The sequence below is a fragment of the Balaenoptera acutorostrata genome, chromosome 17, assembly GCF_949987535.1.
Source record: "Balaenoptera acutorostrata chromosome 17, mBalAcu1.1, whole genome shotgun sequence".
Lineage (NCBI taxonomy): Eukaryota > Metazoa > Chordata > Mammalia > Artiodactyla > Balaenopteridae > Balaenoptera > Balaenoptera acutorostrata.
Window position 1 is genome coordinate 59,061,446 of NC_080080.1, and position 25,411 is coordinate 59,086,856.

Genomic DNA, 25,411 nt, shown 5'->3' on the forward strand with positions numbered 1-25,411 from the left:
GCCCACGTTCAGAAATGCCTTATGCTTCTTGATCCACAACTGCCATAGATACAAATGTCAATAGCTGAAGCAGAATCCTGTGAAACAGAACTTATCCTTACTATGTGTGATGTACTCTGATATTTTATGTATGTAATTTATGTACTCTGATATTATCCCATTTCTTCTTTTAAAAATGCTCATTTGGTACTGCTAAATGGATTTCACAGTGCATAGTTTGAAAAACACTGATTTCAGATTCTGGAATACAGGCTCCATTAGGGGTGTCAGTCTTTGTTCACTGCTTTTCCCCCAGCACCTGGAGCAGTGCTTGACAGCTGTGGTTCAACAAATATTGTTGGTTGAATGAATGAGTGAATGAATGAATGAATGAAATGAAACTGGCAAAGAGTAAATCACACTGCAGTTCATTTTACAGATGTGAACATGGAGGCCAAGAGAGGTGTTGAGAAGTCCCCGAATCACAAAGTTTAGCCTAAGTCGGGACTCACACTCACCCTCAGTTCTCAAACCAGTGTTGTTGTTTTTTTTTTTCCTTTGGTTTGTTTGTTTTTTGATCACAGGAAATCTCCACCTGTCTGGTAACGGATATCATACAACAGGTTAATCATTTAAGGCATAACCTTTCCTTTGGTCAAGGGTCTTACAGTGGGGTACTTTATTGATTCCTCATGTGCCGCTTGGACCTGAACTTTCCATGTTGCCATGCGGTCAGCAAAGTGGTCTCACAGCTGGTTTCCTTGGCTGCCTTCTTCTCTTCCATCCTGTGAACATCTACAAGGAAAACTTCCCAAATGTTATTTATGTAGACTCACTCTTTCTCTTAAGGATTTTCTAACGTACAGAAAGATGCAGCCCTAGTTTATAAAAAAAAAACCTTTGGTTATTTCTAGTGGTTTCAGGAAATGGGAGCCATTTAAAACTCTGACATTTTAGTTTTGTGCTGTCGTATTTGAAACTCTAAAAACACGGAAAAAACTCGAACTGAAATTCTTTAGCTGTGAGTCCTTTTCATTCTGTTTTATTCCCCTTCTTGATTTCTACTCTGTGCCATTCTCTCTTCTTTTTAGGGAAGGAGTTATCACTTCTTGAAAGTTTTTCAGGATTGTCAAGGTCTTAAATCGCAAATATATGGTTTACAAAATAAAAATCCGAGCAGAATTGAAGAGATGTAGAAACTTCTTATTCCTACAGAGGAAATTTGAGGATGGAGTGACTTCCCCGTTGGGGATCCCCAAATCCCTCCATGGCTGACCTTTCACCCCCTTTCATGGAGTGCCCCAGTTTTACCAGTTTTACACTTGACTGGGGCTGTGGGGACAGATGGCTCTGAAATAATTGGCTAAAGATTTTTTTTCCTCTCTCTTTTTTTTTTAAGATGAAAGAGATTCAAGGGTCAGTTTAAGAATATCTGGAGAGAGGTTAACCGGTTTTATCAATATGATTCTGGCTACAAATTTTAGAGATTCTTGGTATGGTGAAAACTGCATGCTATGGGATTGGTTCTAACTCTTGGAACTCCAGCAAGTGTGTTGGGAAATAAAGCCTTGAGATAAATTCTTTCCTCGTTAACAAAGAATGTGTTCTTCATTATGTTTCTTACACACTTGTGTTAATTAGGACTTTAAAATTCTGTTTCTATATTAACCATAATTAGTTATTCATCTTTACAATATATTGCAGACCCCCCAAAAAAAAAATCTGGAGAGACGCATGAAACATTTGAAAATAAGAATATATTCTCCCTTTGCTGTCTTTTCTTCCTCCTCCACTCTTCCTGGGAAGCGAAGTTCGGGGAGGGTGACCTTTTTTCTTGGGCAGGAAGTTGACTGCTGTGTCGGGCCCCGTGTTCAGAGTTGAGTCCCAGGAGCACGGTGGCCCGTCTGGCCAGAGAGCTCTCTTCCCCCTTTTGCCTCGGTGCTGTCTGCCTCCCCTCCCCGGCTTGCAGGAATTTCCTCTTTGATGACCCTGTCACTGCCCAGTTCATCTCCTGGGTTCCTGGGTCGTCCCCCCGGTGGAGTGACTTGAGTTTCCTCAGCTTTCTTGTTGCTTGCTGTCTCCACGACAATTACTCCACTCATTTTTCTCTCCTAAGGTTTTACTGTTCTCACCATGAGCAAATATGGGAAAATCACAACCTTAAGGAGTATCAAGGTTTCACGGCCTGTACTCCTGAATCTCTTTCTTCTGAAAATAATCAAAGTCAAATAGCAGGTGTCAGAGGCTCCCTTGCCTGAAGTCAGTGGGGCACTTTTGGCCCACTGTGGGCATTTGGCCACTTCTGGAGGAGATTTCGAGACGATTTGGTTGTTACCACTGGGTGCAGGAGGGGATGGTGCAGACACCGAGTGGGTGGATGCCTGGGTTGCCCCATGGGACGCTGCGTAGGATGCCCCCTGCCGAGAACTGTGCTGCTCTCAGTGTCCGTCATGTCACAGTTGGGAAGCCCCGTCTTAAGTGGATCCTTTGCTTTTAGGGTCTCTTAAGGATAACCACTTTGGTGTGAGCACCTCCAAGTATTCCTCCCCCTCTTCTGGATTTTGTTACATCCGGAAACAAAGAACAAGGCACAGAAAGTTGGAGCCCCAAGCACAGACTTTTAAGGGGAAAAATTTTTATCTTGTGATCTTCGTGGATATGACCACTAAAGATATTTTGAACTATATGTCTTATATATATATATATATATATTTTTTTTTTTTTTGGTATCTCTAGGTTAAAAAAAGGGGCCGCATATTTCTTCTTGGATGTGCTTAAAGAAAACAACCCCAGAGACCGAAGTTTCTTCTTCCTCCTCTTGTCTTAAAGCCATCGTTGCCTCTCTGAAGACTGTGTAAGAGAGGTGTATACAGTTTTGCTTTCCAGAGAAGCTTCTAGGCCTTGATCATCCTCTTACAAATTCTCTCTTGGGTAGACAGTGTTAACGTTCAGCCTTCAGTAGCCGGTACCTTACACTTCTCTTGTGGCACCTTTTTCCCTCCTAACTGAATGTTCCTGGAAGTGGCTGATGTTATATTCTTCCTGCTCTGATACCATTAGCGCCCCACCTGTTCAACCACGGAGCCTTTGCTGTGTACACACCTCCTCTGTAACGTGAAGGTAGGCGCCCTGCTCCAAATGGTAACAATCTATTAGATTATGTATGAGGCAGAGTTGTACTGCTTCAGAAAAGTGACATTTTAGGTCTGTTTTACATAGGTAAACCTTTTTAGGTGAAAGCAGTGAAGTGAGAATGCAATACATAAAATAGAAAGAGAGGCAAGGTAGACCAGGATGGGAGACGGGGTGCCTTGCTACAATTCATTTATTCAGAGAGTATTGCCGAGTATCTCCTGTGTGCCAGACACTCTGCGCCAGATACTGTGCGGGGCCGAAGCTACGTGTTCGGAGTGCAGTGCTAAGGTCAAATTCTGCCCAGCCGGCTGTGTTCTAAGTACAGTAGGCAACATACGGAGGGTGTTAGGCCCAGAGCAGCCCGGGTCACCAGGTCCGGAGAATTTCCTCCAAGAGCAGGAGACTTTTCCTACTGGTTTATCGAAATAAATGGGACTTGGAAATAAGGAGAGGGTTTCAAGAAGAGAGAATAACACGTGCAAAGACAGAAAGAAGGAGAGCATGATGTGGAAAGAGAGGGTGAAGGTGGTTGTACGACATTGTGAATGTAATTAATGCCGCTGACCTTCATGCTTAAAAATGGTTAAGATGGCAAATGGTATGTTATATATTTTACCATAATAAAAAAATCAGATGGGAAAAATAAGTAGGGGAGGCAGCTTATTTTAACTTACTTTTTAATACGTTCCTTAAAAAAAAAAAACCCGTCAAATAACATGTTTGCAGAGGAACTGCAGTTTGGAAGATGCAGTGAGCGCACTGGGGTGGGTGTGGGTGTGAGGACAGCAGCAGGAGATGGAATAGGTGGGCTCCAGATTGTCAAGAGCAGTGAGCTTTACTAGGAGGTGGGCAGCCATACAAGGAGGTATGGCAAGGAGTGCCGTGGTCAGAGTCATGTTTTAGAAAGATCACTCTGGTGGCAGGGCGGTGAATGGATTGGAGGAGACAGAGACCATCAAGGAGCTTTGGGGGCAAGAATCTAAGCAAAACATGGGAAGATCCTGGACTAAGGCGGGAGTAGTGGGATTGGTGGTGGAGCGTGAAGTGGACTCCTGGGAGAGGGAGACAGAGTCACATCTCAGAGAGGTAGGAAAAAACCCAGGGAGGGCAGTGGGAGGTATCAGGACCGGAGACTTCAGAGTGAGGTTCAGTCTGCGCTACTTAGAGATGTCAAATGAGATCGTGACGGAGGCCTGTCCTTAGTTGAAGGGGCAGATGCTGAGGGAGGGGTTGGAGAGTGATGGGAAGTGAGGAAGTGAGCCTTGTGAATCGAGCTTCGTGGAGGAGGAGAGAGGAAATAGCCAGGATGACTTGTAGGACCCGGGAAAGTGAAACAGCAAATGCTTATTGAACACTGAGTATGTGCCCATGCTTGATTTCATGGTCCTTTAAAATATTCTTATAAAAACCCAGAGAGCTAGGTGGGATTATTGCCTTTTTATTTTTTAAACAGGTAACGGGGTTTGGGGCCCAGTTTCCTGGGGCTCAGTTCCCTGGGGCTACCATAACAAAGTGCCCCAGACTGAGTGGCTTAAAAACAACAGAAATTTATTATCTCTACGGTTTTGGAGGCTGGAAGTCCAAAATCAAGGTGTCAGCGGGGCCATGCTCCCTCTGACACCTGCAGGGAAATCCTTCCTTGCCTCTTCCTAGCTTCCCGCTGGTAACCCCTGGCTTGCCTTGGCTGGCAGCTGCACCTCTCCAGTCTCTGCCCTCCAGCATCACACAGCGTGCTCCCTGTGTCTCTGTGTGCTCTGGATCTTTACATGATGTTCTCTCCGGGTCCCAGTGTTCAGACTTCCTTTTACTTATAAGGACATCAGCCATTGGATCAGAGCCCACCTAAATCCAGTATGATATCATCTTGATTATATCTGCAACAACCCGGTTTCCAAATAAAGACACATTTATGGGTCCTGGGAGTTGGACACATTTATGGGTCCTAGCTTTCTTAGACTCTGAGTATAAAATCCCAGGACACATTTATGGGTCCTGGGAGTTGGTTTCTGTATCTTTTTTTGGGGGAGGGGGAGACGCAAGTCAACCCACAACACCATCTAGTTTTAAAAATCTCTGCCCTGTGTTTCCTGTCTTTACGCAGTGAAGTGTTTGGATTTCAATGATCCAAAATTCTTTTCAGATCTAAAAGTGTATGAAAATGGTTAAAAATTTTTTAGTTGATGATCATAGAAAGTCTTGAAATAGTTGGCCTTGATTGGAAAAAAAAAAGGTGAAAGACGAAGAACTGAAGGGAGGAGAGAACTGTTTAGGGCTCTGCTATAGGGGCTGACCCACTGCACCTGAGCAGGGAGGTACCCACCAGACTCTCAACTGTGGCTTAGTTTTAATTGTAGGTTCTAAATATGTATCAAAAAAGCTTTACTTCCTTCCCTGGTTGAAAGTTTTGGGACTATGTAGCAAATGGATGGCTATGCATGGGGTGGGAGGAGGGGAGCGGGGGGAGGGGGGGGAAGAGAAACTTCGTTGGAACAAATCTTTAGCGAATAAGTCAGTTCAAATGAAATATTTATGAACATTTGCTTTATTTTGGGCGCTGTGAGTCCTGAGGTGAAAAGATAAGGGTGTGACGTCAGGACCTTGTTTTCTAGAACTGGAGACTGTTCAAGACTGAAGTCTCTTCCCCATTCTTCCTCGTTCTTCCCCACCGTTCTCACTCCTCAGACATGTTTCCACTGAAGCAAAACACTAAGAACTTCATTTTCCTCAAAGTACTAACAAATTTTCTGATGTCCAAAGTATCATGTTCCATCACATGAAAGACACCACAGATTTTAAGATGTACCCTTATTTTACATTTCATTAAGGGAAAAAATTGCTGCAAGTTAAACTAAAAAAACAATGCTTTGTTTTCACTTAAAATTAGCTTAAGTGAAAACAAATTTTATTTTAAGTAAAATTGTCACTTAAAATTTTATGCTAATTTTTTCAGATTTATTCTGACATATACATTGATCGTAACACTCCTCTGCATACTTTTTAAAGTCAGCTCAGTTCAAGTTTTCCTGAAACATCTTCACGTGCATCGCCTGACTTATCTGAATTCCCTTTCAGTTAGGAATAATCCATGTCTGTTTTATTTATTTTGCTCTCACAAAACGCCTGTGATACAGCCTTCCTTAAAAGAGAGGTCTGCGATTTTTCTAAGCCACTGACACCTGTTTTGCACATTTTGAGGCACAGTTACAGGTGACAAACAGCGATGCCACAAGGACTGCCTAGCCGGCTGGCTGTACAATGATCTCCAGTTCAAAGATGTAAAATGTAGAAGAAAAAATTGTGTCTCAGGACTGAAGAGGCACCGTTCTCCTGGTTCATCCCCATCGCTCTCTTGGCAGTGGGTCTCCCACCTGGGCAACCAACACTTCGCCTGTCCGTGGGCTCCAGGCTCTCCTCCCCAGATGAAACTCTTCAGGGTGATCCCATGCGTGCAACTGAAGACAGGCTGACAATCTGTTTGCACAACTAGAAGAAGAATTAAGCAAGTGGCTAAAATGTTAGTAACCTGATGGAACGAATTATCACTGATTTGCAGTCACTTAGGCTCGATAATGGTATCTGTGACTTTCAAGCCAGGCACCCCGCGTGTTCTCACACTTGCAGGGAACGAAAAGCCCTCTGCTTCCAGCTTCCCTTCTGACCTGCTGTTTGTGCCCCCTGCTCTTTGGAATTTCTCTATGAAAAGTGTACATGAAGGAGCAAGAGTTTAGAGTCAGAAAGACCTGCGTTTTAATTTCTGTGACTCTGGGCACATTACTGAACCTCAGAGGGCCTCAGTTTCCTAATGGAAATAAATACTACAAATACTGCTTCGCTCATTGGGTGTTGGTTGTAAGATTCTTGCTTTTTTTTTTTTTTTTTTAGATAATATGTAAATGTGTCTCCCCTCACGGTGGCTGGTATATTAGATCTCAATAAGTATGTCGTATTTTCTCCCTCTTCTCTGTCTTTTAAAAATAGATTTCTGTCAGACTCTGAGGAAGAACATTAAAATTAATGATCAAATAAGAATTTTTGAATTATTTATAGTTTTTAGTAATCTATATTTTAAAAAAATTTTTATTGGAATATAGTTGCTTTATAATGTTGTGTTGATTTCTACTGTACAGCAAAGTGAATCAGCTATATGTATACATATATCCCCTCTGTTTTGGATTTCCTTCCCATTTAGGTCACCACAGAGCACTGAGTAGATAGAGTTCCCTGTGCTATACAGTAGGTTCTCATTAGTTATCAGTAATCTATACTGATATACATTTCCATGTCCCAACTTTCATGTTATGAATGAGAAATTAATATCTTTTTTCCCGCATGCCAGATTCTACCTCTGCAATAAATACTCTACTCTTACTGAACATATAAGATATGGGATAATACCTAGAAACACATAACAAGGTTTGAGGAAACTATATGGCTGGAAATGATTAAAAGACTGCTTTTGATCTACTCTACCATTTTTTACAGAGTCTTATTTATTATTGCCTCTAGGTATCTCCCAAGTCTGACCTTCAGCCCCCTACTCTTGTCTTTATTTGTGCTTTGTACAATGAATGATTTGAAGTTTTATTTTCAAATAAAAATATTCAGGTTCAGAGTCCCAACTCCCACCATGTATTCAGGTATGTTACCGTGAGCAAGTTGCTTAACCTCTGTAAGCTTCAGTTTCCTCATCTGTAAATGGTGATGGTGATCCTTGTCTCACAGAAGTGTTGCAAGTAAATGATGTAATGTATTGGGACCACTTAGCTCAGATTTGGATATAAATAGAATGCACTTTGTGGGGGCGGCTGTGGTTATTAATAATTTTCCTAAGTCATGACTGTTAGGTTTGCCAGGTGATTTCGATATCTGTGTTTCTGTTCTTCCTTCACGTCCTTAATTTTCCAATTTTTTCCCTAGTCGATGATCCTAAAACAAACCTCGCCTTTAAATTTTAATATTGATAATTTGCTGCCACCTACAGGCTAATATGAAAAAAGCAGAACATGTAATTACTAGCTTTCTTAGACTCTGAGTATAAAATCCCAAGGTCATCTTGGAGGTCCCGAAGCTAACTGTGGACAACCCCAGAACGCCCTTTTCTGAGACTCTTATTTTCCCTGGTAGCTCAACTAAGCTCTTGATTAATATCAGAATCCTCTTAGATTCTTTCTGGAAATGGGCAGTTACGCATAAAGCATCATTAGTAATCAGATATTGCATCTTCCCCCATAAGTAGATTTGCAAAACAGTGTTTATTAAAAAGCGTGAAAGAGGCTTTGCTATTTAAGGCATGGTTTAGCACCTGAGTTTTTTTGTTTGTTTGTTTGTTTGTTTATTTATTTGGCTGCATCAGGTCTTGGTTGCAGCACCCAGGCTCTCCGTTGTGGTGCGCAGGCTCTAGAGCGCACAGGCTTGGTTGCCCCGCGTCATGTGGGATCTTAGTTCCCTGACCGGGGATCAAACCCACATCCCCTGCATTGGAAGGCGGATTCTTAACCATGGACCACCAGGGAAGTCCCAGCACCTGAGTTTTGTTGCGCTTTGTTGGGTCCTGTCCTAGCTGGAGAACTTGAGAGGGTCTGAGCAAAACATTAAAAATAAAACAATGTTTGTAATGAACTCTGTTGTGGTTCTTATTCTCTTGCCTCATGCGACTGCCGCCTGTGTGCTTGTATCCCATCCTCAGTCTCACGCTCCTTTGTCGAATAATCTGGCATAGGGCACACGTTTGCAAGCGCACATGGACCCTCCTCAGGGGTTTCTGGCACAGCACTGTGTCCACAGTTTGCTATGACTCAAGCTGCAGTAAGAGGTTCCAGGGCCAGATAGCAGGGGATGGGGCCAGTGAGGCCTGTGTGCTAAACTACGCGAGGTTGAAGTTTGCTTTGAAAACAACAAGGAGCTACTACAGGAACCATTTTAAGCTGGAGCGTGACATGATGAGATTTCTATCAGTACTCGGGCAATCTGCTTGAAGATATTTTAGAGGAGACCCGCAGAAGCAGCTATTCACTGAGCCTTTCCATCCACTGATTGGACCTGTCACATATTGTCTTTGCATGAGAGGACTTGAAGGAGATCCTATTTGCCACTCTAGTTTGTGGTTTTTGAGTTGTTTTGTTTTGTATTACTTTTATGCCTTTAACAATTCTGTAAACACCTTTCAGGTAGGCACTGTTATGCTACTGATTATTGTTATTGTAATTATCAACCACTCTTATGCAGTTAATATACAATAGATCATGTGCAAGTGTCTTTGTACCTTTTACACAATGTATGTACGTATTCTTCTCCTGGGCTTGCCATGGCGCTGGCTGCTTGTCGAAGAGCGTGCTTGTTCTCTCTCGGTCTTCCTCTCTGCCTGCCTCTTAAGTCTGTCATCTGCCACCTGGCATCTTGCTTTGGGCGGATGCCACGTCACCACTGTGGTGGAACCAGCCCTTCCCAGAAGTGGACGTGAGGGCTGGTGGGGAACAGTATGATCCTTGGAACGCTCACTGGCAGAAAAGAGGCCAAGAGCAGGAAGAGGAGGAGACCTTTTCCTGGTTCCCTGTGCAAAAAAGCTGTTGCCAGAGGAGACTGTGAACGCCCACAGCTGGGGAATGGGAATGGATAGCAGGACGGTGACCAGGGTAAGGCGAGCGAGCCCTCGCCTCAGGTGTAGCATTTAAGGGGGCATCGAAAAGCCCTGCAATCAAGATGAGTATTATGTTAATGCAGTGTTTTAAGAAGATTAAAATTGAAGCAATCCATGATGAACAACATACTAACATTTTAAATAAAGACAAAATCAGTAACAGTGCTGTGAAAAGCCACCTTTGGAGCCTGAGGCAAAAGGAAAAATCAGCCATACTGAGCCTGTCTATTTAAAAATTTGGCACTTTGTTCACCATGGATTCTTAGAATTAACTTTGATTTTTAAAAAATATTACATTAAAATATTAAAATAATTTATAGTGAGTTTTTTTAGTGCCCTCTTAAATTTGACACCCAAGGCTCAGGGGCCTCACTGCCCACGCTCTTAGCCTTGTACTTGGTTGGTTGGGCAGAAGAGAGGGGAGACTTGCCGAGAGGCAGGTGCCTTCCTGGCTACTCTCTGAAAATACCGAGTTCTTCCTGATGGATGAGTAGACATTGGCTCTATTCCAGGGCAATGGGTGTGGCAGGATTGGTCATAAATAGTGTTTTGGTAGAAATATTATGTGGGTGTTGGTCATTTCTCTGAGTATATAATTTAGGATTTTTAAAAGGGTATCTGGATGAGATACATATTTTTAAAAAGCTACAAGAAGGTGTCTCCTACTTCCACTAACTAAGGGAATGAAATGGAATAAAATTTCTTTAGATAGTTCTTCATTGAGGCTGTTAAGAGTTGAATCTGATTAGTAGAGGAAGCTAAAGACATTTACAGTCTCCTTGCTTTGGTTACTATGAATTATTAGTCATGCTGATTGACTAGTTAAGCATTTAAAGTCTTGGGAAGATCCCATTCTTGGCCTCTTAACTCTTCTGCTTTGCAGTAAGTATATTGTGACTGGAGAAATGAATAGAAGCAGAAAGGGTGCCTGTATTTTTTAAATTCATATTTTGGTAGGGTGTCATTTGGTGGTTTTTAGTGGTTAAGTCAGACTTTTTTTTTTTTGGTGTGTTCCTGGGAAAACCACATCATTTGAAGGTGCAGAAAAATGAGGTGTGGCTCAAACCGAATTGGCTTTATTCTGGCTGGGGCAGTGGAGGAGCCCAAAGGAGAATTTTACTTAGCTTTCATACCTTACAGACTTTTTTTTTTTTTTTAAATCTCCAACAAGGTCTACTGAGAACAGACCCAGTACCCGAGGAAGGAGAAGATGTTGCTGCCACTATCAGTGCCACTGAGACCCTATCAGAGGAGGAGCGAGAAGAGCTAAGAAGAGAACTTGCAAAGGTAAAGGCGCAATCCTTCTGGAACTTCATGTTTTGCACTTAATATATTGTCATTTGTTTTTCTAAAGCACATGGTAATATCGTAGAGTCAGTTTCAGGGCAGAGAAAGCAACATGTGTTTACTCTCCTAGAGATCTTGAGAGGGGGAGAGGAGATGAGGGAGTGTGAGATCAGTCGGTTTTTATATGAGGGAAGGTATGTACGGGTAAAGTGGATCTGAGAAGTGGGGTGTGAAGTGGGAAATGGATGAGGGCTACTAGTGAATATCTTCTAAGTGACCTCACTAACCCCGATGCGCTTGGCTCTTCAGCTGCTTCACTGACTTTTTTCTCCCCTTGGCAGTGTTGTGGACAGAGGTACTTTGAACCTTCTTTCCATACTTTCCTCTCTCCCTCCCTCCCTTTTTTTTTTTTCTTAAAATTAACCATTGTAAAGTGTACAGTTCAGTGGCACTCAGCATATTCACAATGCTGTGCAATTATCATCTCTATCTAGCTCCAAACATTTTTAGCACATCCAAAGGAGACCTCATATTCACTAAGCTGGCATCCCCAGTTTTCCCTTCCTTAGCCCCTGGCGACAATTAATCTGCTTTCTCTCTCTATGGATTTACCTATTCTGGATATTTCATTTAAATGGAATCACATATCATGTGACTTTTGGTATCTGACTTTTATCCTTTAGTATAATGTTTTTGAGGTTCATCCTTGTTGAGCTTGTATTGGTACTTCACTGCTTTTTTGTGGCTGAATAATATTCCATTGTATTTATCTTCCATATTTTGTTTATCCGTTCATCTGTTGATGGATATTTGGGTGGTTTCCACCTTTTGACTATTGTAGATACTGAGCTAGGGAATATTTGTGGAAAACTGCTTGTTCGAATACCTATTTCTAATTTCTTTGGGATATACCCAGAAGTGGAATTGCTCGTCACATGGTAATTCCATGTGTAACTTTTTTTTCAGACCTGCCAGCCTGTTTTCACAGCAGGGACACCATTTCACATCTCCATCAGCAACTTCTGTACATCCTTGCCAACATTTTTTATTTTCTGTCTTTTTGACTATAGCCATCTTAGCGAGTGTAAAGTGGTATCTCATTGTGGTTTTGGTTTGTATATCACTAATGACGAATGATATTGAGCATCTTTTCATGTGCTTATTAGTCGTTTATATGCCTTCTTTGGAGAAATGTCTATTCAAACCTCTGCCATGTTCTTAAAACATTATTTGTCTTTTTGTTGTTGAGATGTAAGAGCTCTTCCTATATCCTGGATACTAGACCCTGATTAGAAATTAATTTGCAAACATTTTCTCCCATTCCATACATTGTCCTTTTACTTTCTTCATAGTGTCTTTTTTTTTTTCAAAAGAAAATTTATTTATTTATTTATTTGGCTGCACTGGGTCTTAGTTGCGGCACGCGGGATCTTTAGTTGCATCATGCAAACTCTTAGTTGCAGGATGTGGGATCTAGTTCCTTGACCAGGGATCGAACCTGGGCCCCCTGCATTGGGGGCACAGAGTCTTAGCCACTGGACCATCAGGGAGGTCCCTCTTCATAGTGTCTTAATGCACAAAGGTTTTAAAGTCTGATGAAGTCCAATTTATTTTTTCTCTAGTTGCTTGTCCTTTTGGCATTATATCTAAGGATCCATTTCCAAAACTCAAATCATGAAGATTTACACTATGTTTTCTTCTAAAAGTTCTCTCTTATATTTAAGTCTGTGATCCATTTTGAGTTAATTTTTGTGTATGGTTTGTGGTAGGGTTCAACTTCATTCTTTCACATGTGACTTTAGTTTTATTAGCACCATTTGTTGAGAGATTATCCTCACTGAATGCTTTTGGCATTCTTGTCAAAAATCATTTCACATAGATGTAAAGGTTTCTTTCTGGACTCTCAATTCTGATATATTCATCTATATGTCTGTCTTTCTGAGTGTACCACACTCTTTTGATTACTATAGCTCTGTAGTAAGTTTTGAATCGAGAAGTATGACTTTTTCACCTTTTTCTTCTTTTTCGAAATTGTTATTTAAGGTCTCTTGCAATTCTATATGAATTTAGAATCTACTTTTCTACCCACAAAAAATGCCGTTGGGATTTTGATACGGCTTTTATTGAATATGAGGATTGATTTGGGAGAGTATTGCCACCTTAACAATATTAAGTCTTACACTCCATGAATGTGGAGTGTTTTTTCATTTGTTTAGGTCTTCTTTAATTCCTTTTAGCAATGTTTTATAGTTTTCAGTGTACAAATCTTATACTTCCTTAGTTACCTTTATTCTTTTTGATGTGATTATAAATGGAATTTTCTTAATTTACTTTTCAGATTTTTCATTGCTACTGTATAGAAATACAGCTGAAGTTTCCATGTTAATCTTGTATCCTGCAACTTTGCTGAATTTGCTTATTAGCTCTAATAGATTTTTTGTGGATTATTTAAGAATTTTCTATATATAAGATAATGTTATCTGCAATTAAAGGTCGTTTTACTCTTCCTTTCCATTTTAGATGCCTTTATTTATTTTTCTTCCCTATTGACCTGGCTGAAACCTCAGTGCTATGTTGAATAGCAGCAGTGACAGTGGGCATCCCTGTCTTCTTCCTAATCTTGGGAGAAATGCTTTCAATATTTCCCCATTCAGTATGGTGATAGCTTTCATTTTTTTATAAATGCACTTATTCATGTTGAGGAAGTTCCCTTCTATTCCTAGTTTGTTAAGTGTTTTTTTCATGAAAGGGTGTTGGGTTTTGTCAAATGCTTTTCTGCACCTTATTAAGATGATCATGTATTTTTTTTCCCTTCAGTCAATTAATATGGTATATTACATTGATTGATTTTCATATGTTGAATCATCCTTGCATTCCTAGGATAAATCCCACTTTATCCTAGGTGTATGTATTCTAGGTCATGGTGTATAATCCTTTTAATATGCTTCTGGATTTGGTTTGCTTGTATTTTGCTGAGTATTTTTGCACCTATATTCATGGGAGAGATTGACTTGAAGTTTTCTTGTGATATCTTTATCTGGCTTTTGTATCGTAGTAATGGCGGGCCTCTTCGAATGAGTTAGGAAGTTTTCCATTCTCTTCTGTTTTGTGGAAGAATTTGAGAAGAATTGGCCTTATTTCTTTTTTGTTTGGTAGAATTCACCAGGGAAGCCTTCTGGTCTTGGACTTTTCTTTGTTGGAAGATTTTTGATTATTCGTGCAATTGCTTTACATGTTATAGATCTGTTCAGATTGTCTATTTCTTCTTGGGTCAGTTTTGACCATTTGTGAATTTCTAGGATTGCATCCATTTCACTTAGGTTATCTAGTTTGTTGGCATACAATTGTTCATAATATTTTCTTATAATCCTTTTTATTTCTATAAGGTTGGTAGTAGTGTTACCACTTCTATTTCTGATTTTAGTTATTTGCATCTTCTCTTTTTTTTTTACTCTGTCAGTCTAGCTAAAGGTTTGTCAATTTTGTTGATCTTTTCAAGGAACAGCCTTTGATGTCATTGATTTTTTGCTATTGTTTTTCTATTCTCTATTTTGCTTATATTTAATCTTTATTATTCTCTTCCTTTTGTTAGATTTGGGTTTAGTTTGCACTTCTATTTCTAGGTCTATAAGGGTGTAGAGTTAGGTTATTGATTTGAGATCCTTTTTATTAATGTAGGCATTTGCAGCTATAAATTTCCCTCTGAGCACTACTCCTACTACTTCTCATAAGTTTTAATATGCTGTGTGTTTGTTTTCATTTGTCTCAAGGTATTTTGTAATTTCCTTTGTGATTTCTTCTTTGACTCATTGGTCGTTTAAGAGTATGTTGTTTAATTTTGATAAATTTATGAATTTTCCAATTTTCATTTTGTTTTTGATTTCTAGTTTCATTCCATTATGGTTGATAAAGATATTTGGTATGATTTTAAATTTATTGAGACTTGTTCTGTTGCCTAACATATGCTCTGTCCTGGAGAATGTCCTGTGTACATTTGAGAAGAAGGTGTATTTACTGTTTTGGGGTGAGGTGTTCTATTTATGTCTGTTAGCTCTAGTTGGTTTATAGTGTTGTTCAGGTTTCCTGTTTCCTTTTCACTTATCTGTTTGTTCAATCCACTTTTTTACATCAGCTTTTATAAACTAGGTGGGGATAGGATGGGTAAGGCAGGTTGGTGATAAGCCCTACGAGGAGAGTAAGAATTAAAAATATTGAGTATGTGGTACATGCCTAATATTGTTATTTTGAAAAGAGAAAACAAAAATACTTTTTCCACAAGTTATTTATGTTTAGTGCTGAAACACAAAAAAACATCAAAGAAAATTAAAATTACCTACAGCGTAAAAGTTTTAGATTACCTGTTTCCAGATTTCCAGACTTTTTGCTATGTATGTATTGCTATAACATATTTCAGTATTTTATGAAGGCATCAGAATACACATCTATAACTTTTCTTCACTTAACTGAATTTCAAAAAAAATTTTGTGCCAGTAAATAATCTTCTAAAACATCATTTTAAATTGCTACATAGCCCATTTTTTAATTGCTTCAAGCTCATTTTTAGTTAATGGACAAATTATTTATAAACATTTAGTTGTTTTCCTTTTTTGCTATTATGAACAGTGTTTTGATGGAAGTACTTACATATAATCCTTTAGGCACCTCTTTAATTAGTTCTTTAGAATAAATTCCTAGAAGTAGAATCCCTGGGTCTACTGGGTTTTAAGGTCACAGAGTCATTCCCGTGTACACCAACAAGGCCAAAATGCTATCCAGAAGATTTCTCATAGTATGTGAGAGAGTAGTTTTTCCAAATCCTTGCCTGCTCTCAGTATAATTATGTCATTATCAGTAATATTAACTTAACAGTAATAGCACTTAATATAGGTCTAAATCTCCCAATAGATTATGTAATGTTATTTAACAAATGAAGTTATCAGACATATGATATGTAAACGTTTTCCCCCATTCTGTGTGTTTTCCTTTTCACTTCCTTTTCACCCTTTGACACACAGAAGTTTCTAATTTCGATGAAGTTGAATTTATCTGTTTTTCCTTTGGTGACTTGTGCTTTAGTTGTCACATGTCAGAAACCATTGCCTAATCCAAGATTATGGAGATTAAGGTCATAAGGTAGTGCACTGCAGCACTGGGTTTTGTGTCCAGGTCTTCATGAACTCTGATGCATGTGCATATATCCTTTTATTTGTATAGTATTCACGTTTTATCAGAAGTTTATCCAATTTTTCTGAAAACTCCATGAGATACGGCAGATATACTATTACTTTACCTCATATCATATATGACATTGTGATATCACAGTATTATCATAATAATCATGATATCATAATAATGATAATAATAATAATTAGATATAATAAAATTATTTACATTTAAAGCAAATGGTAATGTTCCGTTTTTTACATTAGAGTCACTGCTTGAAATAGTTGTAGAAATTAAATAAAATGGAGATAAAAAACATTAGTTTTTTTTTACTCCTTTTTGAGATATAATTTACATACCATCAAATTCATCCTTTTAAAGTGTACAGTTCTTGATTTATATATATTCACAAGGTTATACAACTATCACTACTACCTAATTCCAAAACATTTTCATCACCCCAAAAAGGAACCCTGTTCCCATTAGCATTCACTCCCAATCCTCCCTCTCCCCAGTCCCTGGTAACCACTAATCTACTTTCTATTTCTATAGATTTGTCTGTTCTGGGCATTTCCTATAAATGGAATCAAACAACATATGGTCTTTTGTGACAGGCTTCTTTCACTTAGTATAATGTTTCCAAGGTTCATCCATGTTGTAATCATATCAGTGCTTCATTCCTTTTAATGGCTGAATAATATTCTGTTGTATAGGTATATACCACATTTTGTTTATTCATTCATCAGTTGTTGGATATTTAGATTGTTTCTACTTTTTGGCTATTATGAATAATGCTACTGTGAACATTCATGTACAGGTTTTTGTTTGAACATATGCTTTCAGTTCTCTTGTTATATACCTAAGAATGGAATTTCTGGGTCATATGGTAACTCCATGTTTAACTTTTTGAGGAACTGTCAAACTGTTTTGCTGCCAAACTGCACAATTTTACATTCCCACCAGCAACGTATGAGGGTTCCAATTTCTCTACATCCTTGTCAGCACTTGTTATTGTTTGTCTTTTTGATTACAGCCATCCTAGTGGGGGTGAAGTAGTATCTCATTTGCACTTCTCTAATTACTAATGAATGGTATTGGCCATCTTTTCATATGATTATTGGTCATTTGTATATCTTCTTTGGCAGAATGTCTATTTAAATCCATTGTCCATTTTAATTGGATTATTTGTCTTTCTGTGATTGAGTTGTAAGTGCTCTTTATGTATTTTGCATACTAGACCCTTATCAGATATATAATTTGCAAGTATTTTCCCCATTCTGTTAGTTGTCTTTTTACTTTCATGATGCTGTCCTTTGAAGCACATCAGTTTTAAATTTTGATGATGTCAATTTATCTATTTTTTCTTTGGTTGCTTGTGCTTGAGGTATCATATCTAAGAGATGTTGCCTAATCCAAGGTTATTAACATTTACCTCTGTGTTTTCTTCTAAGAGTTTTATTGTTTAGCTTTTTCATTTAGATTTCTGATCTATCTTAATTTTTATATATGGTCTGACTTAGGGATCCAACCTCATTCTTTTGCATATGGAAATTCAGTTGTCCCAGCACCATTTGTGGAAAAAAAACTACTCTTTTCCACTGACTTATCTTGGTACCTTTGTTGAAAATCAGTTGACCATAAATGTGCAGGTTTATTTCTGGACTCTTAGTTCTACAACACAATCTTAATTACCATAGCTTTGTAGTAACTTTTCCACTCATTATTCCATAATTAAGGAATTGTTGCTGTGGTATTCTGAGCTTGAGCTAGGTAGGTATGTTAGCACAATCAACAACAAAAGCAGGGAATGTACTGGGTCATGTATTGTTCAGAAAGATTTACAGTGGTCTTTCTTTCTGACTTTCATTAGGGCAAGTGAATACTTCAGGGACGGGTCAAGGGGTAGAAAACTTAACCTTTAAGTCTAGTCTTTGAAGTATCTGAAATTTGGAGTTCAGGTAAAGAGAAATATTAGAAAGCTAACAATATGCAATGAGAATTAGCCAGTAAACTGAGAAGCAGAGTCAGAAAACCTGAGTTAAAATTCTGGTTCCTACATTATTAGTTTGGTGACTTAGGGCAAGTCATTTAATTTACTTGATTTTGAACCTTATTCATCACTGTTGCCCTTTTCTTCTCATATTCCACTTTGTCAATATACTTCTCAAACTGTGACTTCCCAAAAGGGTACAATATGTGCGGTCCTGTCTCATAAGCACAGAGGACTATTTTTGTTCTGGGCCTGTATTCTAATTAAGGCCATCTGAGAGTATGTTATTCTTTTTTTTTTGGCAGCTGCCACCACATCACATTTGATTTATCCTTCTTTCCTTTTGTTGAGTACTGTCAGTTCGCTTAACAATACTCTGTTGTTTTTACAGGCCATGTTGTCTTTGAGCTCATAGAAGTGTTGTGTAGGTCAAGACTAAGAATATGGCTTTGCCACAAGCGAAGAGAAGCATTCTTCTGGGGGTCTTGAATATTAATGAATGTATGGTCGTCCCTCGGTATCTGCAGGGGGTTCATCCCAGGACCCCTGTGGATATCAAATTCCACAGATGCTCAAGTCCCTTATGTAAAATGGTGCAGTATTTGCATATAACCTATGCGCGTCCTTCCATATGCTTTAAATCATCTCTCGATTACTTATAACACCTAATACAACGTAAATGCTATGTAAGTACAATGTAAATGCTATGTAGATAGCTGCCGGCACATGGCAAGTTCAGGTTTTGTTTTTTTGGAACTTTTTTTTTTCTGAATATTTTCAGTCTGCAATTAGTTGCATCTGTGGATGTGGAACCCGTTTATACAGAAGGCCAACTGTATTTTAGGGACCCACTTTTTCAACCTCCTGGGACAAAAGTCTTTTCCACCTGGTGTCTGTTTCTCTCTGTGGGTCTGCCCTTTCCCTCTGTTTTCCTGGCTTAGGCTTTTCCTTTACTCTGTAAGTCTTTTTTATTTTTTTTCTTCATAGTTTCTGTTTATAGTTTTGGCCCCTCAAGTATATTTAAGCTTCTGTAACATCTCAAAATCTCACTGAGCCCCACCTGTACTTCAGGGCTTCTTTATCCAAGCTTCTACTCTCAATGTGATCATAGTTTCTCAAACTACATTCCTTTTTTTAATATATATACAAATTTATTTATTTATTTATTTTTGGCTGCATTGGGTCTTCGATGCTGCGCGCGGGCTTTCTCTAGTTCCGGTGAGCGGGGTCTACTCTTCTTTGCAGTGCGCGAGCTTCTCATTGCAGTGGCTTCTCTTGTTGCGGAGCACGGGCTCTAGGTATGCAGGCTTCAGTAGTTGTGGCGCATGGGCTTAGTTGCTCCGCGGCACGTGGGATCTTCCTGCACCAGGTCTTGACCCCATGTCCCCTGCATTGGCAAGCGGATTCTTAACCACTGCGCCACCAGGGAAGCCCTTAAACTACGTTCCTGAATGAGACTGGCTGGTGGCCACCTGATGGGTTGGCTGACCTTGGGTCGGGAGTGCATTTCTAACCACCAAGCTGAGGCTGGTCAGTCAGCATCAGAGGGTCCACACCTCTGCCGGACTCTCTGGGGGAGACAGTGTGATTTATTTATGCTTGTGACTTTGGCAGGTACGGAGGCTGACAGGGTGAGCTCCGGTTTATACTAGCGTATAAACTCCTATGAAATACGCAAGAAAGTTGGATTTTGATTTGGCATGGTTGTGTGTATCTTGGTGGGGATGGAGATTAGTTTGACTTAATACACAAATGTGAGTTTTTATGGGCATTCAAGCAGCAGTGTTCAGCTGGAAATGCAGACCCAGCAGTCGGGAGAGTGGCTGTTAGAGTATGATTATTATCTGTGTAGAGGTTTGAGCCCTTAGCCTCTGTGAGGTAACTGAGTAAGGAGGCGGAGAAGGCTGGGGACGACTCAAGATGGAAATACAGAGAAGAGAGGAAAGCAGCTTTACAGGAGAGATCAACATGTAACTGGTTTACGTAACAACATATCATATGTTGTTTTTAAAGAGGCAGATAAATGAATCAAAAATGTTTTAAAATGACTAGAAATTTGAGTATAGTTTTGTGCTAACCATCTGAACTTTTTGAATGACTGTATACCTACCCCAACCCCGTTCCTCACAGGTAGAAGAAGAAATCCAGACTCTGTCTCAAGTGTTAGCAGCAAAAGAGAAGCACCTAACGGAGATCAAGCGGAAACTCGGGATCAATTCGCTACAGGAACTAAAACAGAACATTGCCAAAGGGTGGCAAGATGTGACAGCCACGTCTGCGTACGTTCCCTTGATTCTACATTGTTCTAGAAACTGTAAAGGACACTTTGCCCTTTTTTCTGGGGACGGGATCGAAAGGCACTAAGGACGTTTCTGCAGCTTTTCTCTGTACTGTGCAGGGCACTGCCCGTTCCACCCCCCGTCCCCCGATTCTCAAGTGTATCTGACCCTTCTCTAACTTCAGTCTTTCAGACTGTTCTAGGGAATAGAAAGAAAACCAACCTCATACGTGAGTTGCAGAAATAAAATCTAAGCTCTAAAAATGTTATATATTGACTTACCAGATATATACATGAGTCGCTTAATCCTCAGAATAACCCAGAAGAGTGGGTAGTGAGATAGCCCTAGATAAGGAAACAGGATCAGATAAGTTTTGAGGTCACAAACCTCTCAAAGTATGGAGGCAGAATTTGAACTCACGTCTGGCCCAGTACAGAGCCAGTCTTTTTTTTTTTTACCCTGTTCTATACATACCATAAGACTCTCAGGTCACCGTCTGTGATGTGTGCTGGTGGCAGAGGACCACCCCTTAATCTTTTGGTCTTTTTGGTCACACAGTTTTGATACGACATTGTCATGATGCAGTTTTGTTTCCCAGCACAAGGAGGAACAGGCTTGTAGTAACAGTCTCTGAACTGTGTTCTCTGTTCAGTCCCATCTGCCGAGCTGGTGACCAGCAGCGGTGAGGCTGACTGCATCCTGACATGACAGCACGAGGGTGACCATCTCCACTTTCTACCCATATAAGTAGGCAGTGGGAAACATGCAGGACACCATTCTTTGTATCATCATAAACTGGGTTTTTTTTTTTTTTAGTATTTGATCTTGACGGGGTTAGTAAAAATGCCTGAGCATTCCTTTCTACAATGTGGGGATCTTAACCTCTTTAGTGCAAGTACCATATTCTCTCGTTTTTGTTTTAGTTTTTCCCTTCACTAATCCCCGTGTAGATGGGAGGAGGGAGATGGTAAATTATACCTTTGTGCTATAGCAAATATCCCACTCAAGTCATTTGAAGTATTGTACCTTTTGCGTACCCCGTTGAGAATACACTGGTCCTTATTTGGTAGCTCAACAGATATGCAAAATTGAAAAAAAATCTTTATGCCCCCAAAATTGATTTGGATAATAAAAAGTACCCATGGGTCCTACCTTGCTTCTGGCCCCTTTTTAGGAGATAAAGTTGTGAAAGACACATGAGGAATTTGATTTCATTTTTGTTTTATTTAGCTTAAGTGGAAAAGGGGAAAAATAAAGATATATAATTTCATTCAACCTATGGCTCATTTTGATCTTGGCTCCATGACTATTTTTAGCCCTTACCCGGATTTCTTTGGCCCTGCCTTTATAGGCCTCTATCTTTCTGGCTGTCCTAGAGCACTGCAGAAGGTTGTATCTGAAATGATGGTTAAGTAAAAGATGATGTGATCATGCTGACCTGGTGCTCGTGAAGAATTTTAGGTGTTCTAAATTTTTTTTTTGAGAGTTCTCAAGAGGTGGTCGTCACTGAATTCTAAATAACTGATACTGGAAAGGTTAGCTTACTTTCTTTGCTTTGTTCTTTTATCAATTAATATAGGTACAAGAAGACCTCTGAAACCTTATCTCAGGCTGGACAGAAGGCTTCAGCTGCTTTTTCATCTGTTGGATCAGTCATCACCAAAAAGCTGGAAGATGTAAAGTACGTCCTCATTTTTCCTGGCTTAATTAAGCTGAGGCAAATTAAAATCTGTTATCATGGTTGCGTTTGTTTCCTGCCTGGTTCTGACTGATGCTGGATTCCTCTCTGTTTGAGTGAGGGAGGGCATTCCTTCAAACTAGGACCTGAAATGCTTCCCTAAATTCTTTTAGGCATAGCCTTCAAACTGATCATCTTGTGAATACATTTAAGGTTGTTGAAAAATTCTGGTTGTGAATTTTGTCCTTTTAGTCGTTCTTGATCACACCGGGTAAGTATGTGTTTGCAAACCTGTGGTTGTGGGCGGAGCCTGGTGTCTGACGGGGATGAGTCCGGGAGCACCGAGTCCTGCCTTCACTTCCGGGAGGTACATCTTTATCCCATGGTGTGCTTACAACATGCTCGTTTGTGCATTGCTTTGTACCATTTATGTTCCTGCCGAGGCCCAAATCTTGTTTTGAGCTGTTGCTTTTTATTTTGTATTTATATTTTCAGTGCGTCTGCAGAATTTTCCTGGCCATTTTGGTAAAACCACTTCGCAGTGCTTTTGTGTCCACCCATGCCTTGCGCCACCCACCATGTGGATTAAAATAGTGCTGAAAATGACAAATGTGGATTAAATTGTCTGTGCTTCTGTTGGCATGCAAGATTTGTGTTTTAAAAAAAAAAATCCTTCAGATTGCATGACTTTGTGTTTTCCATTTGTGGGGAAAGTAGATTTTACAACCAGAATTTTGTTGGTTGAATAAGTTTGGCTAATTGGTATTATACTTTGTACCAAAAAAACCAAATGACTTGCTCATCGTATTTGGACTATTATCATTTTCAACACAATGTAATAAACACAGCTCTCTTAAACCCTTTTGACAGTTATATATACTTCTCTTAGGTGCTCTCTTTTCTTTCTGTGCTGACTCGATTGTGTAGCCCTTTAGAATTCAGTTAAAACCTTACACAACTTTTAAAAAGTAGGTTATTTAATTGTTTTAGATTTACCAGAACTTCCTTTCTTTTTTAATGCTTACTCTGGCTTCTTGCAGATTGCAAGCCTTTTCACATTCCTTTAGGTAAGGAGAGTTTGAACCATCGCCGCAGCCTTGTCTCTCGTTTAAGACAAGTGTGCTTACATTATGATGCCACATTGGATGGCTGTGTTTGTCTACTACGTAATTTTCTTGCCTTTTGGAATATCTTTTCTCTGGTGCATTCCTATTTTCAAGGGAGGGTTTCTCGTATACCATGGGTAATGGATACATTAAAAGAAGAATAATTTGACACTGTGGTTCAAAGGGATATGGAAATGATTTTGACATTTTCCTTTTTTTTTTTGGCAAAAAGAAGCAGCTTTACCATGGCATGCAGAATTCCTCCCTTTTAATGTCTGACTTTGTTTGTTTGTTTTTGATGCTTTAATTTCTTTGGTGCCTTTGTCAGGATGTTGGAATCTTCCTTCACCTGGGTCCCATTATGCAGTTGTAATAGACAGCATATGTACTGTCTCACAATGTTAGTCTTCTGTCCTGTACAGGTTACTCTGAAATTTTTTTATTGCAGTAAAATATGCCTAAGATAAAATACACCATGACTCAGCACTTTTTAGTACTTGTTTTATTAGCTTATAGTGTTTACTATTTTATTATTTCTTTACACTGGTTGTATTCTATAATTATGCACACAAGAACATTTCATGGTTGCAAAAGGAAAAATAAAGTATATTAGGCCAAAAAAGAAAGTACATTAAAAAGATGTCAGCCCAAACCATGCCTTATAGAAGGAATCTTTGTGATACTGAGCAAACCTCTCCTCTCTCTCCCATACAGACTCTCTGAGTATCCAGTTAGTAGTCAGAGAAAACTAAGGTGGAGGAAGGTCTTTTGAATGGAAGCAGGAAGGATAATATACTAGTCTCCATCTCTGTTCCTATTAATGTGAATTGTCTTCTCAAGTGGTCACTTGCTGTGGCCTAGCATTGTGCCTTCTTAAGTAATCACATAGGTACTTATAGCTGAGGCTCTCTCTTAATGACACTTAGCCCTGAAAGTCAGAGTAAATCATGGGGATAAACAAACTCTAAGTGTTGAACTATTTTTAAAAATATTTATTTATTTATTTATTTATTTGGTTGTACTGGGTCTTAGTTGCGGCAGGTGGGCTCCTTAGTTGTGGCTCACAGGCTCCTTAGTTGCGGCTCTCCAGATCCTTAGTTGTGGCAAGCGGGCTCCCCAGTTGTGGCATGTGAACTCTTAGTTGCGGCATGCATGTGGGATCTAGTTCCCTGACCAGGGATTGAACCTGGGTCCTCTGCATTGGGAGCACGGAGTCTTATCCACTGCACCACCAGGGAAGTCCCTAAGTGTTGAACTATTTAAAGTTGAAAACTGTGCTAAAAAACCCAAGAAATCAGTGATAGGAATTGATTCTGTATCTTTGGTGTTCAATTGAAAATGGCCTAAGTGCTTTAGGAAACTGTTACGACAGTTTTATCTAAAGTTATTTGAGTTGTGTGAGGATGTATGCACTAACATAATGCATTCTGCTAACATGAAGGTGCCTATCGTGGACAGGTCTAAAGGATGTAACCTAGACCAGACATGGTTCTTGTTCAGAAAGAGCTTGAAATTTTTGAGTGGATGGAGTGGGGGAGGGAAGTAGGGCCTGGGAATGAGTTAAGAATGGAAGAGCCCTGTTAATACCTGATTATAAAACAATGTTAGATGTAAACAAAAATATAAAACTTTGTAAGTGCTGTTGAGGAATGATATTTTCTGTACCTTTGAGAAGATTAAGCAGATGTACATAAGTATGGCTCAGTATATTCTGTCTTTTTAATTCACCAGAAATAAATTGAGTTGGGTGGCTCTCTTCTAGCTGCTTACACAGTCACTTTTTTTCATTTCATTTAAAAAATGCAATTGAGATTATATGCTACCATTTTCAGGCTGGTTGTTAATGAATAATATATTGCGTATCAATACATGCAGGTTAAAGTAAGGCTTTATATTGCAATTTGGAAATGGGAGATATAAGGTTATCTTTTGAGAACTAAATTTTGGAATTATTTCTTACAGATTAAAAGTTGGGTAAAGTCACTTTAAAAAATCATTTCTAGATCAAGATGTCCTGATTGTAATCTGATTTAATGGGTTCATATGTAATAGAAAATATATGGAAACATATAATAGAAGTATATAAAAACATATACAATAGAAAACATAAGGAAAACCCACATCTTTTAGATGAGTGAGTCACAGAGGCAAACACTG

At 39.3% G+C, this 25,411-nt stretch overlaps 1 protein-coding gene across 4 annotated transcripts in view; it reads left to right on the forward strand.

Annotated features, from left to right (window-relative positions):
- The window catches only part of TPD52 (tumor protein D52), a 124,180-nt gene that overhangs the window by 84,213 nt on the left and 14,556 nt on the right, over positions 1-25,411 (forward strand). For 2 of the 4 annotated variants that reach the window (XM_057531904.1, XM_007185093.3), the window contains exons 2-5: positions 10,923-11,038; positions 20,322-20,470; positions 22,050-22,151; positions 23,189-23,215. In XM_057531904.1, coding sequence (XP_057387887.1) covers positions 10,923-11,038; positions 20,322-20,470; positions 22,050-22,151; positions 23,189-23,215 — 394 coding nt within the window. The remainder of the gene's footprint in view (positions 1-10,922; positions 11,039-20,321; positions 20,471-22,049; positions 22,152-23,188; positions 23,216-25,411) is intronic. The other 2 variants (XM_007185094.3, XM_007185095.3) reach the window with 1 other exon arrangement.